The 16,386-nt window shown below is 38.5% G+C and overlaps 1 protein-coding gene across 11 annotated transcripts in view; it reads right to left on the bottom strand.

Annotated features, from left to right (window-relative positions):
* The window catches only part of Pias2 (protein inhibitor of activated STAT 2), a 98,946-nt gene that overhangs the window by 8,131 nt on the left and 74,429 nt on the right, over nucleotides 1-16,386 (bottom strand). For 4 of the 11 annotated variants that reach the window (XM_052742595.1, XM_052742593.1, XM_052742594.1 and 1 more), the window contains 2 exons: nucleotides 10,734-10,845; nucleotides 6,844-10,218 (listed from right to left, as the gene is read on the bottom strand). The exons of 1 other annotated variant lie outside the window; for it this stretch is intronic. In XM_052742595.1, coding sequence (XP_052598555.1) covers nucleotides 10,109-10,218; nucleotides 10,734-10,845 — 222 coding nt within the window. In that variant the 3' untranslated portion in view covers nucleotides 6,844-10,108. Of the gene's footprint in view, nucleotides 1-284; nucleotides 3,551-6,843; nucleotides 10,219-10,733; nucleotides 10,846-12,005; nucleotides 15,613-16,386 lie in introns of those variants that run through there. 6 more of the 11 variants (XM_052742600.1, XM_052742602.1, XM_052742598.1 and 3 more) reach the window with 6 other exon arrangements.

Raw genomic sequence — 16,386 nt, 5'->3', positions numbered from 1 at the left:
TTTTCACAATTTCTAACAAAGCTTCTATAAATCTCCACATACAGACTTTTGAGAGATGTACATTTGAAATTCATTTGGGTAAATTCATTCACTAAGGAGCAAGGTGGCTGTATCATACGCTAAGAGTATGCTCAATTTTTGAAGAAACTATCAAACCAAAGTGGCTATACCATGCTGCTCTCCCATCAGGGAGTGAGAGTTCCTGCTGGGCCACAGCCCTCCTGCATTTTGGTGCTTTCAGGGAGAGACAGAGAGAGGAGGAAAGGGAAGGAGAAAGGCTGGAATGTTTGCATAAGAAGAGAAATTTAATGAGCAGTGTGTATGTCGGCTTATTAATTGCAGTCACTGAGAAAACTTGACATTTTAGCAAATTATCATGCAACAAAATACTAAGCCCCAAACTCTGATTTTTTAGACCTTGTTTTCAGCCACAGGGCAAGTTCTAGGCCCTTTACATGGGCTATTCCTGTATGTGCTTCTAAGGTCTTGCTTGAAATAACAAGGGTCACCTGAGACAAGGGCAAAGAACTGGAAGCAGGAGCAAAATAGAAAGGAATTTGCAGCTACTGACAGGAACACATAATGGAGTCTCAGTAAATTTGTTGCCATTTTATTTAGTTAATTTTTAAACCCAATCTTTGAGAAACAGAGAGACAGGGGTAACAGCTTGACCAGATGCCACACCATATTGTAGAACTGTCAGCAGCACTGGAGAGCCACAACCCAAGACACCTTTCCCTTTGGGGGACCTCCACCAGGTAAAACCAGATTGCTAACTATACAGCAGGAAAGAATCCCAGGATGAACCAGAAGGAAGGAAAGTCAGCAAGTCTATTACAACATGCTAACACATGGCTTAGATTCAAGTGCAGGCGTTAGAGAAAGAGCTACCACTAGGTGTTTCCACAGTGGTTACACACGATTATGGCTTTCTAAGCTACCGCCCCCAAAGACTCAATTTACAGGGCTTAAAGATTAAGGAAAGTTTAAATTTTAAGTAAAGTTTAAAAAAATTAAGGGGAAGGGTACACATTGATTTGCTTTTCTCATCTTAAAAGAATTTCCTTTTGTAAGTGAAATTGTAAGGTTTTTGTCTGTTGTTTTAAGGATGTGAGTGGAGTGGTTAGTCAAGGCCACACTGTAGCCCTAAGTAAGCTATTTTAACATTCGTATTTAAAATGTCTTTAGAAATACAAGCATTATCTCTGTAGGCAATTGCAATTTTACCAGTTTTATTAAAATTGCAGCTCTCAGCCAGATTTCAAAAAGGGTTTCTTTCCCTTTGCATGCATGGTAGTTTAATCTTTTCCTATCTTGCTTGAAAACCATGATAAAAATGAGTATGTTAGTGAAAAGTGAACTGCATTGACTACTAATAGAATAGAATACATACACGAAGATCAATTGTACATGAATTTATTTCAAATAAACAAAGGTAGTTTATGAATGGTTGAACTCTCTGGGTCTGAAGGCTTTCCAATTTGAGATTTATTTACTTATATATTTATCTGAAACATTTAATTGTTCTGAGACCTTTTTTTTTTTTTTTGATGAAGTAAATTATCCATAAATAACAATTACCAGGTTTAACTCAAGAAAGAGTAGGGAGTCTAACAGAACTAAAAATCCTGAAAGAAACTAAACACTCAGTAATGTTGAACACCTGGCATGAGTCTGGACCTTTAATGGACTTCCATGTTAAACTCAACAATAATGGAATGCAACCATCACTTTCTTAGCCGGAGGTGGAGCCCAGTTCTCACACCTAAAGCTCACATTATTCTGGGCTGTCTTAGGGGTTTCCACTGCTGTGAAGAGACACCATGACCACAGCAACTCTTATAAAGGAAGACATTTAATTGGGGCTGCCTTACAGTCCAGAGGTTTATAATTGTCATGGTGGGAAGCAGGGCGGCAAGCAGGCAGACATGGTACTGAAGCAGTAGCTGAGAGTTCTACATCTGAATTCACAGGAAAAGAGTAACACTGGGCCTGGCTTCAATATTTGAAGCCTGAAAGCCCAACCCGATTGACACACTTCCTTCAACAAGGCCACACCTCCTAATGCCACCCCCTGGCAACCAAACATTCAAATATGAATCTATGAAGGTCATTCCTATTCAAACCACCACACGAGCAGAAGGTAGTTTTCATGCCCACCTCTATGAAACTCCAATGGGCAAAGACTGGAGGCACCAGACTCTTTGTTTTTTGCCTGCATGCCCATTATGCCCCTTCTTGCCAGTATAACCTTTGCCTCAAGTCTGGTTGTTGAAAGCTCTCCTCTCCTTTTTCTTGGCAGCTCCATCCAAGAACCAAAGGGGTTCTCGGTTCTCCCAGAGAGCACAGGCTAGTGCCAGTTTTTGAACAGACATCTTTTCTTTTCTGTCTTAAGAATACTTAGCTGCTCACATTGACTCACAGGTCACCCTTTAAACTTTTTTTTTTGTAAAAGCATTCTATAATTTTCTACATGCTGTGTATTTTCACTAACTTAAGCCCGTTTTATATGTACTTAGTTCAGCATTTCTTTTTCTCTTGTAATGTCTCAATTTCTTTGGCTCTTATTGGTTTGTTGTTTCTGAGATGGGCTTGTTCTATAGACCAGCTGTCCTTTGAGCTCATGGCAATACTCCTACCTCCATCTCCTAAGTACTAGGATTACAGGTTGAAGACACTATGCTCAGCTGACATTACATATTTGTTTTAAAACCATGGATTTAGGTGGCTACGGTAGAGAGTATCTGTAATCCTAGCACTGGGGAGGTACAGGAAGTAGGGTCACAAATTCAAGGCCAGCCTGGGCTACCTAAAGGGATCTTGTCTCAAAAGGAAAAATGAATATACTACTTTAAGCTATATAATACAGGTTCTAAAATGATACATCTTCATTATCACCCAAAATATCTTCTATATGGTTTCATTGCTCTTTTTCATACTCATCTAAAATAAATTATTTAAAAAAGTATGTAATTTGCTTGCATATATGTATATGTACCATCAGAGTGCTTGGTGTCCAGAGGCTAGGAGGAAGGTGTTAGACACCTTGGAACTGGAATTACATAGTTGTGAGCCTACATGTGGGTGCAGGGAACCAAACCTGAGCCCTGTAACAGCAGTAAATGCTCTTACCCAATGAGCTATCTCTCTGGCTACCATGGGATTTCATTTTCAACCCATGGAATTAGAACTGTAGTACTTAAGTTTTAAATAGCTGGGGACTTTACAGTTCTTTTTCCTAGCTTGATCCCACTGTAGAAAGAAGATATCTTATTTTTGTTTTGTTTTGTTTTGTTACTGGTACAGCTATGATCAATTCTGGCAAGTACTTCAAGTATAATTAAAAAGAATATTGGGCTGGGGAAAGAGCTCAGTCAGTAAAGCGCTTGCTACACAAGCATGAAGACCTGAATTTGGATCCTTAGCACCCATATAAAAAGTAAGGAATGGTGACTTGTGCCTATAATCCCTGAGCTGGTGAGGCAGACAGGAAGATCCGTGGGGCTTGCTGGCCAGCTGCATCCATAAGCTCCAGGTTCAATGACAAACTCTGTCACAAAAAAAATGGGGTGGAAAACAATTGAGGACTCCCTAGACTTCTGACTACCGCATGCATACCCACACATGTGAACATTACACAAAAGAGGTATAGTGCAGAATAAGTGTGCCGTGTTCAGTCAGGCATGGTGGCATAAACCTAACATCTCAGCACTTGGTAGAGGCAGGAGGATCAGGAGTTCAAGTGTAGCATCAGCTACATAATGAGTTCAAGGCCAGTTTGGGTTACATGTGATTCTGTTTAAAGAGGGCAAAGAGCAAGAGTCAGCCCAGTGGTTAAGAGCACTTGCTGCTCTTGCAGAGGCCTAGGGTCAGTTCTTAACACCCACAATAGCTACAACCATCTGTAACTCCAGTTCCAGGGGATCTGAAACCCTTCTGTGGCTTCCTCAGTCACCAGACACACAAGCAGTATACAAACACATAAGAAAAATTCATACAGAACACACACACATGCACACGCGTATGCAGGAACAGTGGTGTTTAAGTTAAACTAGGTTGAATGATAATTGTTCAGATTTTTTGTTTATCTGCTCTAGAAATAAATGGTTAAAATATTTTCACCAAATTACATTCCACAAGGTATCAGAAAAAAAGGCATTTTATGCTTGTTTTTATTCACTGGTTCACATATCAACTGTTAAGAGTTAGCATACCATATTCAACTATTCACTGAATCTTATAAATATCTCATTTAAGTAAGTTTGGTATTAACACACTTTATTAATTTCTTTTAGAAAAGTTAGACCAACTTAAAAAAGGAAGGATTTATTTTGGTTTTCAGTTCCAGGGAATATGTGCCATCATTAGTAGGGCAGGTAGGGAGGCAAGCTGGATGGTTGATCACACTGTATCCACAATCAGGAAATAAAGTGATGAGTGCCTGTCCTCAGGCAGCGTTTCCTTCTTTATTCAGTCTTGGATCTCAGCTCACAGAATGAATTAGCTAAATAATCCCTTAGAGATGCCCCTAGCCCTTGTTTCCATGGTGATTATAAATCACTTCTAACAATTAGGACTAGACACTCAAAATACCTGTACCTGTTTCAGAGTTTCTAATAATTTCACCACTACGCTCTGAAGAATGGAACATACTGGTATGGAAAAGCAATTGGTGGGGATAATGCCAAGTTACTAAAGCAATCAAAATGGAACCTGGTTAAAATAAAAGTTAGTAAAATACAGTAAGTTTATTTCATGAAAAACCTATCCTAATACTGTATTAGACTAATGAGCAGTTTAAACCCAGGTTGCTTTTAAACTCAATCTGTGAATACACCTGGCATATACTTTCATACATTTGGTCTGCTAATTTTATCAGCTTTCACTGCCTCAGTCCTGTGATACTTCAGATGTATTTATGGTCCTCCTGAAAGGTAGAAAATAGTTTTTGGGGTAAACTGAGGACCTGGAAAATGAGGGCCATTTATTACGACCCAGACCTTAATAATCCATGTTAGCCATTTATGCAAGAAAACAGCTCTAAACAGATGCTGAGTACTAATTTAGTAACTTTACAAGTTTCCATTTTCAAAAATGACAACCCCTCTGTTCTGGATAGTTGTATCTCAACTTGACACAGGCTAAAGTCATTTTCGAGGACGGAACCTCAATTGAGAAAATCCCTCCATAAGATCCTGCTGTAGGCAAGCCTGTAAAGCTTTTTCTTAAATTAGGGATTGATGAGGGAAGGCCCAGTCCATTGTAGATAATGCCATTCCTGGGCTGGTGGTCCTGGGTTCAGTAAGAAAGCAGGCTGGCAAGCCATGAGGAATAGATCAGTAAACAACACCCCTCCATGGCCTTTGCTGCAGCTCCTAACTCTAGGTTCCTGCTCTGCTTGAGTTCCTGTCCTGACTTCTTTGGATGATGAACTGTGATGTGGACCTGTTAGTCAAATACTTTCCTTCCCAAATTTCTTTGGTCATGGTGTTTCATCACAGCAACAGGAACCCCAACTAAAAACCCCTCAAAGAATTCCATGAACCCCATCTTATGCAAGGAATCTGGATGATAGTGCAATTAAGTAACTTTGCCAAAATCCAAGCAGCAGAGGCATCGTTCAAACCAGACAGGCTAGCACAAAGTACAATGCAACCAACACCATACATGTTGAGTTACAGAACATGTTTTCAACTTAGTATTTTTATAGGACTCCTTAGTGTGTGAATGAATGGGTCTCTAATTCTTGTACCTGGTTTTGGAGCTCTTTTCCTTTTGTTGGGTCACCTTGTCCAGACTTGGGGTTTTTATTTTTTAAAAAAGATACAGCTGGGCAGTGGTGGCGCACGCCTTTAATCCCAGCACTCGGGAGGCAGAGCCAGGCGGATCTCTGAGTTAGAGGCCAGCCTGGGCTACCAAGTGAGTTCCAGGAAAAGGCGCAAAGCTACACAGAGAAACCATGTCTCGAAAAACCAAAAAAAAAAAAAAAAAAAAAAAAAAAAAGAAAAGAAAAGAAAAAAAAAAAAGATACAGTGTTCTGTCTGCATATATCCCTGCAGGCCAGAGGAGGCCACTCAATGTTGTTACAGATGGTTGTGAGCCACCATGTGGTTGCTGGGAATTGAACTAAGGATGTCTGGAAGAGCAGCCTGTGCTCTTAACCTCTGAGTCATCTCTCCAGCCCCCGCGATTTTTAAAAAATTAATTTATTTAATGTGCATTGGTGTTAGGGTGTCAGATTCCCTGGAACTGAGTTACAGACAGGTATGAGATGTCATGTGGGTGCTGGGCATTGAACCTGTGTCCTCTGGGAAGGCAGTCAGTGCTCTTAATCACTGGGCCATCTCTCCAGTCCACTGGATGTTTTTTTGTCATATTATATTATATATTGTCATGTTTTGTTATCTCCTAGAAGCCTGTGCTTTTCTAATCAGAGACAGAAAAGGAGTGGATCCTGAGGGGAGGAACTGGAAGGAGTAGAGATTAGGGGAACTATGATCAAGATATATTGTATGAGAAAAGAATCTATTTCCAATAAATGAAAAAAAAAAGCTCAAAAAAGAATTAACTATAATGGATCAGTTGTAAATATGTTAAAATTATAAAATTCTTACAAGAAGACCAGGCAGTGGTGATGCATGCCTTTAATCCCAGCACTCAGGAGGCAGAGGCAAACAGACCTCTGAGTTTAAAGACAGCCTGGTCAACAGAGCAAGTTCCAAGACAGCCAGAGTTAGAGAAACCCTGTCTCAAAAAACAAAAACAAAAAAATCTTACAATAAATACAAACAAGTTCATTACTATATTAGTTACGATTTCTATTGCTTTAATAAAACACCATGATCAACAGCAATTTGGAGAAGGGTTTATTTCAGCTTATAGTACCAGGTAACAACCCATCACTGAGGAAAGTCAGGACAGGAAATCAAGAACTGAAGCAGAATCCATGGAGGAATGCTGTTTGCTGGCTTTGCTATCCAGTTTGCTCGGCTTTCTTCTTCTTCTTCTTTTTGAGACAGGGTTTCTTTACACAGCCCTGGCTGTCCTGGACCTCACTCTGTAGACCGGGCTGGCCTCAAATTCAGCGATTCACCTGCCTCTGCCTCCAGATTGCTGAGACTAAAGGCATGCACCACCGTTAAATTCAGCTTGCTTATGGAACCCACAACTACCTGTCCAGGAGTGGCACTGCTCATAATGGGAGGGATGGACCACATCAATTATCAAGAAAATTTTCGACATACATGCCCACAGGACAATCATATGGAGGCATTTTCTTGATTAATATTCCTTCTTCCCAGACAACTCTACCTTGTGTCAAGATGACATAAAAGGTAGCCAGCAAAACTACCTTGGATTTGGTAAGGGAGTTTTAACCATGAAACCAAAAACATAAGCAGCATGGGAAAGAAATAAACTGGAGAACATCAAAATTTAAAACGTCCTTGAAGGGGCAGTATGAAGGAGGTGCAAAGACACTCCTCAGACAGAAGAAAGTATATGCAAATTAAATAGCCAAATTAAGACTTGTATCAACAAACAGAATTTTTAACTAAGACAGACAGACCAATGAAAATGTGGGCAAAGGATCTGAATAGGTTTCCCCCAAAGAATACATACAAGAAACTACCAGACACAGAAAAAAACAGCAAGTTCAATAATCAGTAAAGAAACTTAAGTTAAAACTACTGTAACAGTCTCAACCAGTAGGATGGCTACAAAGAAATGTAGGTGAAGATTTGAAGAAACAGTACTTTCATAATTTCTGGTGGGAATTTAAAATGGTATGCTTTGGAAAAGTCTGGCAGCTCCTCAAAGAACTGAATACAGTTACCAAATGACCCAGCAAATCCTACTCCTAAAGAAATAATAATTAAAAAACATATTCATAGGCTAGGGAGAGAGCTCAACTGATAAAAATGCTTGCTATGCAATCATTAGACCTGAGTTCAATTCTGAGTACCCATGTAAAAAGCCAGGCATGGTAGTATATGCTTATAATTCCAGCACTAGAGAGGTGGTAGAGACACAGGTAGTTTCTTTAGACTTGCTGCCCAGTTGGCTTTGCCTAATCCAGGAGACCCGAGTCCAGTGGGAGCCCTTATATCAGAAAAAAAAAAAAAAAAGGAACAAGGTGCACTGCTCCTAGGAACACCTGAGATTCTTCTCTGAACTCCACACACCACACACATGCACATACATACCCACCCACCCAAACACAAATATGTGTATACAAGTGTGTATATGAACAAGCCTAACGTTATTTGTAACAGAAAGCACATGGGGATAGCTCAGATGTCTATAATAAAATAGGCAAGAAAATGCATATATACTCAACAGGAACAAGTCACTTACACTTATTACAGCATGAATGATCCTTGAAGACCTAGGCCAAATTAAAACTGTCATCACAAAGACCACACATTCGGATTCAATGCACAGAAAATACTCAATCAGGTGCATGAAACAGAAAGTTGATTAGTGGTTGCCTAGAGCTGGATGGGGGGTAGCATGATGGATGGAAAGATAGAAAAGTAGTTGCTATTGTGAATGGGGTCCCTTCAGGCTGTTGTAGTATATGCCTATATCTTGTCTAATAACATCTAGGGTCATTGGGTTAATTTATTCTTGTACTATTTAAAATTCTGAGTCCATTAGTGGGTCAGTTTGCCAGCCTCAAGACTAAAAATAAAGGGTAGTTACACATGCTACCTTCCTTCCAACTACCCACATCTATTACCTCTGCCACTCACTCTAAACATGTTCCTCCTTTTGCTTTCTTCTGGTAAATGCCCGCTACTAATGATTTTCAACAGGTATAAAATTTCCATATTCAACTTGACAAGCCAAATACAAATGACTATCATTAACAAATACTTAATGGAATATCCACCATGCATGACATACCATGTTACTATGGGACACAAGCAAAACCACTCTGCCCTCATGGAGCTTACAATCTAGCAGAGGCAGTATGTGGTGAACCAATACATAAAGTCATCAACATTAGCAGGATATAAACAGGATGGGATGACAGAAGATACTAAGGGAACACTTATGATCAGGAAATGGGGGTGTAGCTTAGTGTTAGATCAAATGCTCACAGGCCCTCGGATCTAAGCTTCTGCACCAAAACTGGTAAGAAAAAGAAAAAATCCCCACCAGAATGATCTAGCAAAGCCTCTGAACGGATGGCTAAAAACTGACTCAGTACTTAGGTGTACGATCTTGGACATGTCATTTTGACTTATTCCCCTATTTGTAATACAATGATAATGGTGTGAATTTTACAAACTGAAGAAATGTCTCCCATAGGCTCATCTATTGAATGCTTGGTCCTCTGCTGTTGGTGCTGATTGGGAAGGTTACAGAAACCTTGAGGTGGTGGACCATTGCTAGAGCAAGTACATTCATTGACAGCTTTGAGGTTTCATAGCCTGGCCCTACTTTCTGTTCTTTCTGCTCCCCATGCTCAGATGAAATGTGATCAGTTAACTTCTTGACTGCCATGATGGACTGTATCTCTTCTGTAACTTTAAAGCAAAATAACTCTTAACTTGCTTTCTGTTGAAGTATTTTTAAAAAGCAACAGAAAGTTAACTAATCCACTATTCATCAGGAAGCTTTCCAATGCTATTTCACAAGTCCACTCAAGTTCTCCCTCCTGCAGGCAATCTTTTTACAACAGCAAAGAGGCAGCAACTCCCTCTTGAGTAAGCAGAATATGGATCCCTAGTGAATAAGCTATGGGGGAGCAGGGCCCTAGGTGATACTGCTTGTTACCAGGAAGCAGTGAAGTGATTCCAGGAAACCAATGAGATGGTGGTTAAGGAGGGAATGGGCCACTGTGAGTAGAAAGTACACACTACAGAGAAAAGGCAAAAATGGGTGACAAGGCAGAAACACCAGGGAAGGAAGGGCCTGACATTTCTTCCTAAATATCTCATGTCCAAACTGTCTCCCCTAGATGACTTGCCATTGTGCCTTTCAACAGGAGCATAATCCTCCCAGTGACAAGAGTAAGAGAAAAACCTGCATATACTCCTTCAATTACTGTGATCTTCATCTAAAACCAGTCCTTAAAATCACCAGTTTCCATTCTAGTCTCCTAAATACCACAAATTAGTATCACCTTAATTGAGGTCAAGGATATTTCTTCCAGTTGGTTTAGGTCAGTACTCCCCTTTGTGTCAGGAAAAAGACTGAAATCTGTTTCATCTGTCAAGAAATGAGACACTAGTTGAAGTTCTCAGCACAATTACTGTTATTAAGAATTCTTGATCTTTCAAAACTGGATTATAAAACCCCTTCAAGCCTGAGACTAGTCTTTAGTACTTTATGCCAAGTACACTTTATGATGACCAAAATAAAAGTAGTGTTTTATTCTAACAGCACTTTTAAGAGTTCAGTTTTAGGAACACAGAAGCTATACGTCATTCACCAAAAAATAAAAAAATAAAATAAAATAAAAACAAAACCCCCAAATAGCAGTCCAATAAATATAGTGCTACACCTATCAAAATGCTGTACCTTGAACACAGTAATCCAATTGGTTTTAGTTTCACTATGTAGTTCGAGGCTGGCCTCAAACTGGAGCTCCACCAGCCTTGCCTGTAGTTTTAGAATTACAGACACATACCACATCAGGTCAGCACTATTTTCTCTTCCCCATAGAGGCTGTTGGTCTTCTACTGGGATACAACTGGCAACAAAAGAATACATTCAGAGCTCACCAGATAAAGGTGTTGGCCACCCAATCTGACAAACTGAGTTTGGAGTTTGGTTCCTGGTACTCAACCGGTGGCAAAATTGACTCCTGTAGGTTGTCCTCTGACCTTGACACATCTGTTGTGGTGCATGTACGCACATACACACACCGAAGGAATAAAAACATTAGAAAAGAAAGCAAAGTGTAAGGCAGTTGGTTCTGTCTTAGCTTTACCACCTTTCCAATTTATGTTGGATTGCTTGTCTCAGGCATTAGGAATTCAGAAAGGTGAATGGACCCTAAAGAGGAGCTCACTGTTTAAGGGTTGTCCTTAGGCACAAATGGTTTAGAACAAAATTCAGTCTGACAGGGTTGATGATGTCTTTACAGTGCTAAGTAAGACCATGTGAAAAGTCACTTGGGTATCTACACACAGTAGCTTCAGGAACATGTTAGATAAATGTAGTCAACTCTCCATATCCATTCATCCATCTTTTATCTATGGATCCAATCAACTGCAGAGTTCTACTGTCAAAGGAAGGGCTGAAACTGAACTTAGAGACTTCTTCTATTCCCTAAATAGTACAGAGTAACACCTATTTACATTAAATCCAAGATGATTCAACATATATGAAACTATAAATGTCAGTCTTATGGAACTACTATGCCATTTTATGAAACTCTGGCATTTGTGGATTTTTATACTGGAGGATTCTGAAACCAATCTCTCACACATGAGGCAAGTCTTTATATTTAAAATTGAAAGGTTGGGGGCTGGAAAGATGACTCAGAGGTTAAGAGCAATACTGCTTTACCAGAGGAACTGAGATCAGTTCCCATCACCTACATCAGGTGGTTCACAAATGCTTTGTAGCCACCAGCTCCAGAGTATCCAAGGCCCTCTCTGGTCCTTACACAATATGTACATAACTACATAAAGACACAGACATGATTAAAAATATTTTTTTTAACTTCAGGAAGCTTGGGAAATGATCTTCTAATTATTGCCTCATGGATCACTTCACTGGGGTCAGGAGATCTTAATGCCAATCCCTGCAAAGACAAATGTGTTCTAGGGAAAAAGTAGCTATACAATCTTTTCATACTACCTGCTGGTGTGTATAATGTGCGAAAAGTAGCTAAAGTGAACCTTCCCTCCCCTGGAGATACTATGGGTGGCTGTAACTTTTCTTTGGTTTTCTCCTTTGTCTCAATTCTCTGCAAAGAGCATATACTACGGACAACTAAGAAAACAAAAACATTACTCAACAAAGCAGGCAGTGAAGAACAATGGGCAGACATTCTGATCTAGCTTTATTTGCTGCTTTTGTAAATTATGATGTGGCTCCTAACAAGAGGAAGACAAAGCAGTCATTTACCAAGAACATCAGTCTCAAAAAAGCAGAAAAATCCTTCAAATCTTTCCAACACATTTCTCCATAATATATGAACTGTTGAAGGAAAGGTGTTCAGTCAGGGTCATCCATCAATCGCCCTCCAAATGGCAACTCCAAACTACCACACTACCTGGACCCAGAGCTACTAAATTCAATGTCAGACTCAAGTTAAATGTGCACTAATTTTTATTTTTTAAGATGAAAAAAGATGGGAAATAAATTATGATTTTCTACAGAAATGAAGATAAACTTGCAGGAAAAAATGTTTTTTAAAAAGTATTTTTTTTCTTTTAAATAACCAAGCAAAGGCAACTGAAAAAGCATACCTGAGAATTTAAAAAAAAAATTTTATAAAAACCAACTTTACTTAAAAACATAAATGCAGCTAAATGAGTGTCTTTATTGGCAGAAGACAAAAGTGAGTGCTCAGGACTGACTGAAGACATATTATACTTAAAATAGACTCTTTCAACTCCATTCAACATGACTTTAAAATTCAGCATGTTCCATTCAAGTTCATTAAAGACTACTCTAATGGAAACTTGTTTAACATTAAAAAAAAGTATGACCAATTGGATCACATTAACTATCCCTTACCTATGCATCATGATTTTATTATAGCATTATAGAACAAATGACAAAAAAAAGCCATACAATTAAATTCACCTGACCTATTACATTTGGCCTTTAATTATCTAGGACAGACACTGAGTATTTTTAATTTGGGGGCAGAAAAGGAAATAAAATATAAAATTGACTCAGCTAGGAGGTCAGAAAGCTAGCTAGTGAAAGCACTCATGAGTAGATCTCTGTGCAGAAGCTACATTGCCTCGAGTTACCAAAGCAAGAAAGCCCATCCAATATTTCTAAGTGGAAAAAAAAAAGAAAAAAGATGAAAACAGGTTGGCCAAGTGATTGTAAGCAGTGAGCACAATTCCTTAAGTAGAGATATCTGAGATAACGGCTAGTTGTCTGACATCTAAGTACCCCCAGGATGACCTCTTGACACTATCTGGTTAAACAGAATTCTGCATTAGCAGAACACTGCTAGGAAGCGAGATCATCTTCATAAGAATGTGACATTAAGGAGAGAGTAGCTTTTCAACCACCATGTAGTCACAGAGCCAAGGACAGAAAGAAAAGCACACACCTTCAAAGCTACCTGCAAAATAAGTCCCAATATCAGTATGATAAAGATGCTACTACCTAAAATAAAGTAAAATATTTTGTAATTTCATTAAACACCAAAAATGAATACTAAAACTGTTTACATGAAAGTGATTAATGTACAGAGGTATCCATTATGAGAACTAGGCAAATAATTTCTATTACCATCTTCCTTATTTATAAGACTTCATTGATTCATACATAGTAAGGGAGTCTTTCATACTCTAATGGGTAAACAAAATGATGACAACTCAGCATCACTTCTTTATTAACAAATTATACCACAGAAGCCAGGTTACTTTTTCCGATTACACAGGTAACAGAAACTGCATCTGTACTTACAGTAGCGACATAAAATCCTACAGGAAGAAATGTTCTATTTGGACTGGCGAAGTAGGTAAAGCCAGGGGCCATGGTACAATGACTACTGTGATCACAGGGGCTGGCTTTGCTTTCCATATCTTTGATGATACAAAAGCCCTATCAAAAGGAAAGATCATCAACATGGGGCGCTGGAGGCAAAAAAGGGACAATATGGACAACTACACAGGAATTTCATACAAAAAGCACACAAAGGCCACAAAAACTTGAGAAGAAAAAACACCAACCAGGGACAATTCTGAAGTAATATGCCCCTGCTGTGAGTGGAAGCAGAGTCCTTACGCTGGAACTTATCTGAGAAATTAAGAACAGCCACTAAAAAAAGCTTTGCTTTAAGCTGGATAATAGCATAGGTAGAGAAAGCTAGGCATCAAGAAAGTACTAAATCTTGGAGAACTAAAAATTAAGGAACCCAAATGAAGCAAAGGGAAATGAGGAATGCCGAGAGCTTCTACGTGTGAGACCCAGCTTTCAAAGCGACTCAAGCACACTGTAGGAGGGACTGTAGTTTTCAAAGTGCACCCAGAATAGCCAGCCACGTGAGAGGTGAGTTTTGAAGGCAGCATTAAGTGGGGCTTTGGGCCCCTTTCCCTCACTAGAATTCAAACATCCCTAACTTGTGTAACTGTGTTTTTACAAAAGACTTCTTTAAAAATCTGGTACCATCATTCAACATTGACTTTTCTTTAAACTTGAAAAATCACTGCTGAAACTGAAATTACATTGGTAAGAATTATGATCAGATATCTTAAATATAATTTCTACATAAGTGCCAAAAAAATGTGAAAAGTTTCAACCAACAAAGTATACTGTATTATTCCACAAAATATATACAACAAATTGAATTCTTAGAAAGAATTTAGTTATTTTCACCTCTCCTAAATATATTCTGGTGCCTCCCAACTATTAAATATTTCTGAACACTGTAAAGAAAATTCTACCAGATAGTCTAGCCACATCTTAACTCAAGCACATTTCATTCAAATGCTGTAGACTTTTTCTGAAATACCAAGTCTCAAGATTGCAGAAAATTTGAGAATAAGAATGTATAGTAACCAAAAATAACACATAGTATCAGGACAAAATCTGCCTAGTGTTCTTAAACATAATCACTATGAAGAGCAACCAAACCCCAGCACTTTACTCTGCATGTATCAGCAAATAATGTCAAAGTGTAAAGAACAAGAGAAAACACACACAACACAAAGACCATTTTCTCTGAAGGGATCACGAAGAATAGTAAAACAAAAGAAGAAAAGGAGAACCCAAGTCCTGGCCAGTTATTGAAACTTCATTACTTCAACAAAATAGAACAAATCTCTATAGAAAGTACTCATTCAGCAAACATGACTTTCCATCTATTTTTCCTTCATATTGGATTAAACAGAAGTTGCTGTTATTCTAGATCAGTGATTACATTTTTAATTAGAAAAGTTTAAGTATTTACATAATTTTATTGCTGTTTATTGTAACAAAAAATTGTTTGTAGAATCCATCCAGTAATGTAGAAACTGAAATTCACTGCTCAAGAAGACACCATTGTAGAGGAACTCTATCTGATGCTCAGTGTGCAGTGTAAGGAGAGTCCTTGCTTGTCGTCTGGTTCTTGCTGGAGTCATCTGTGTTCATGTCTCAGAAAGCAAAGAATCCATCTGACATTTCAATAAATATTAAATTGCAAAATTAGCTTCCATGGACTAGATATCCAAGAAAAAGTAGTTCTGATGAATGATTCCCAGAATCAAGTATGTCAGCCATTAGTCCAGTGAGATGATGTCCGGAATGTTACTTCCACTGCTGGTTATGACCCCTGTCTCACTCCTGCTGCTGGATGAACTAACATGAGAACTGCTTTCATGGGGGCTGGTGGTGGTGATGGACGTACTGCTTGCTGTTAAGGGTGAGGTGAGACTATCCAAAAACATAGGAGGACAGTACTGCTTGAAACAAACAATGATGCTGATGAGGAAAAGGCTACATTGGTTTTAAATACAGAGACTAGAAATTGTTAGATATGTACAACTGATAGTCACAAAGCTAACTCTCTTGGGATTTAAAAATACCAAAGTTTATCTTTGTGGAAGATGGTATAGACTTAGCTATTTTACATTCTCTATTGAATGTCACACATTCTTAATTGTCTTGAATGTGTGGAACGTGTCTGTTGACCATATACATAGGGAAAACACAATGTCAACAATAACTGAAATCATTTAATGTTAAATTATGACTTAAACTAATCTCAAAAACAACTTAATAATTGAAATAAAGTTCAGTAATTTTTCAAAATTAAGAACCAAACAGACCCTTTGTGAGTAATATTAAGAGCAACAAGCTGAATGATGGTATTGCATTCCTCTGTAAACAAAGATAACAATACTTGTGTAATTAGAATGTCAACATTCATTCTGAATTGGAGGCTATATGATAGCTAATTAACACAGGATACTGAGAAAATAATATCATAATCACAAATTTAATATTCCTTATAATGCTTCTTAACATCCCTCTCCAAATGTTCTTATCTCAAGAAACCTACCATCTGAGTGGCTGATGCACATATAAATACAAACCTGAGCGCAGTAACTTAGAGTTTTGTATTTTGCTGTAGGATGTATTACATGAGGCACAACTGCACTGTCTTTAGCACATGTAACGTCTAGTGCTACTAAGTTTGTCTTCAGTTAGACTACAGGAAAAAAACCAATAAGGACACCTAATGTTACCTATTCT

Source organism: Peromyscus californicus, unplaced genomic scaffold (assembly GCF_007827085.1).
Source record: "Peromyscus californicus insignis strain IS unplaced genomic scaffold, ASM782708v3 Scaffold_17__1_contigs__length_78620276, whole genome shotgun sequence".
Classification (NCBI taxonomy): Eukaryota; Metazoa; Chordata; class Mammalia; order Rodentia; family Cricetidae; genus Peromyscus; species Peromyscus californicus.
Note: the sequence above shows the minus strand (reverse complement) of the source record. Positions and strands in the feature narration are given on the sequence as shown.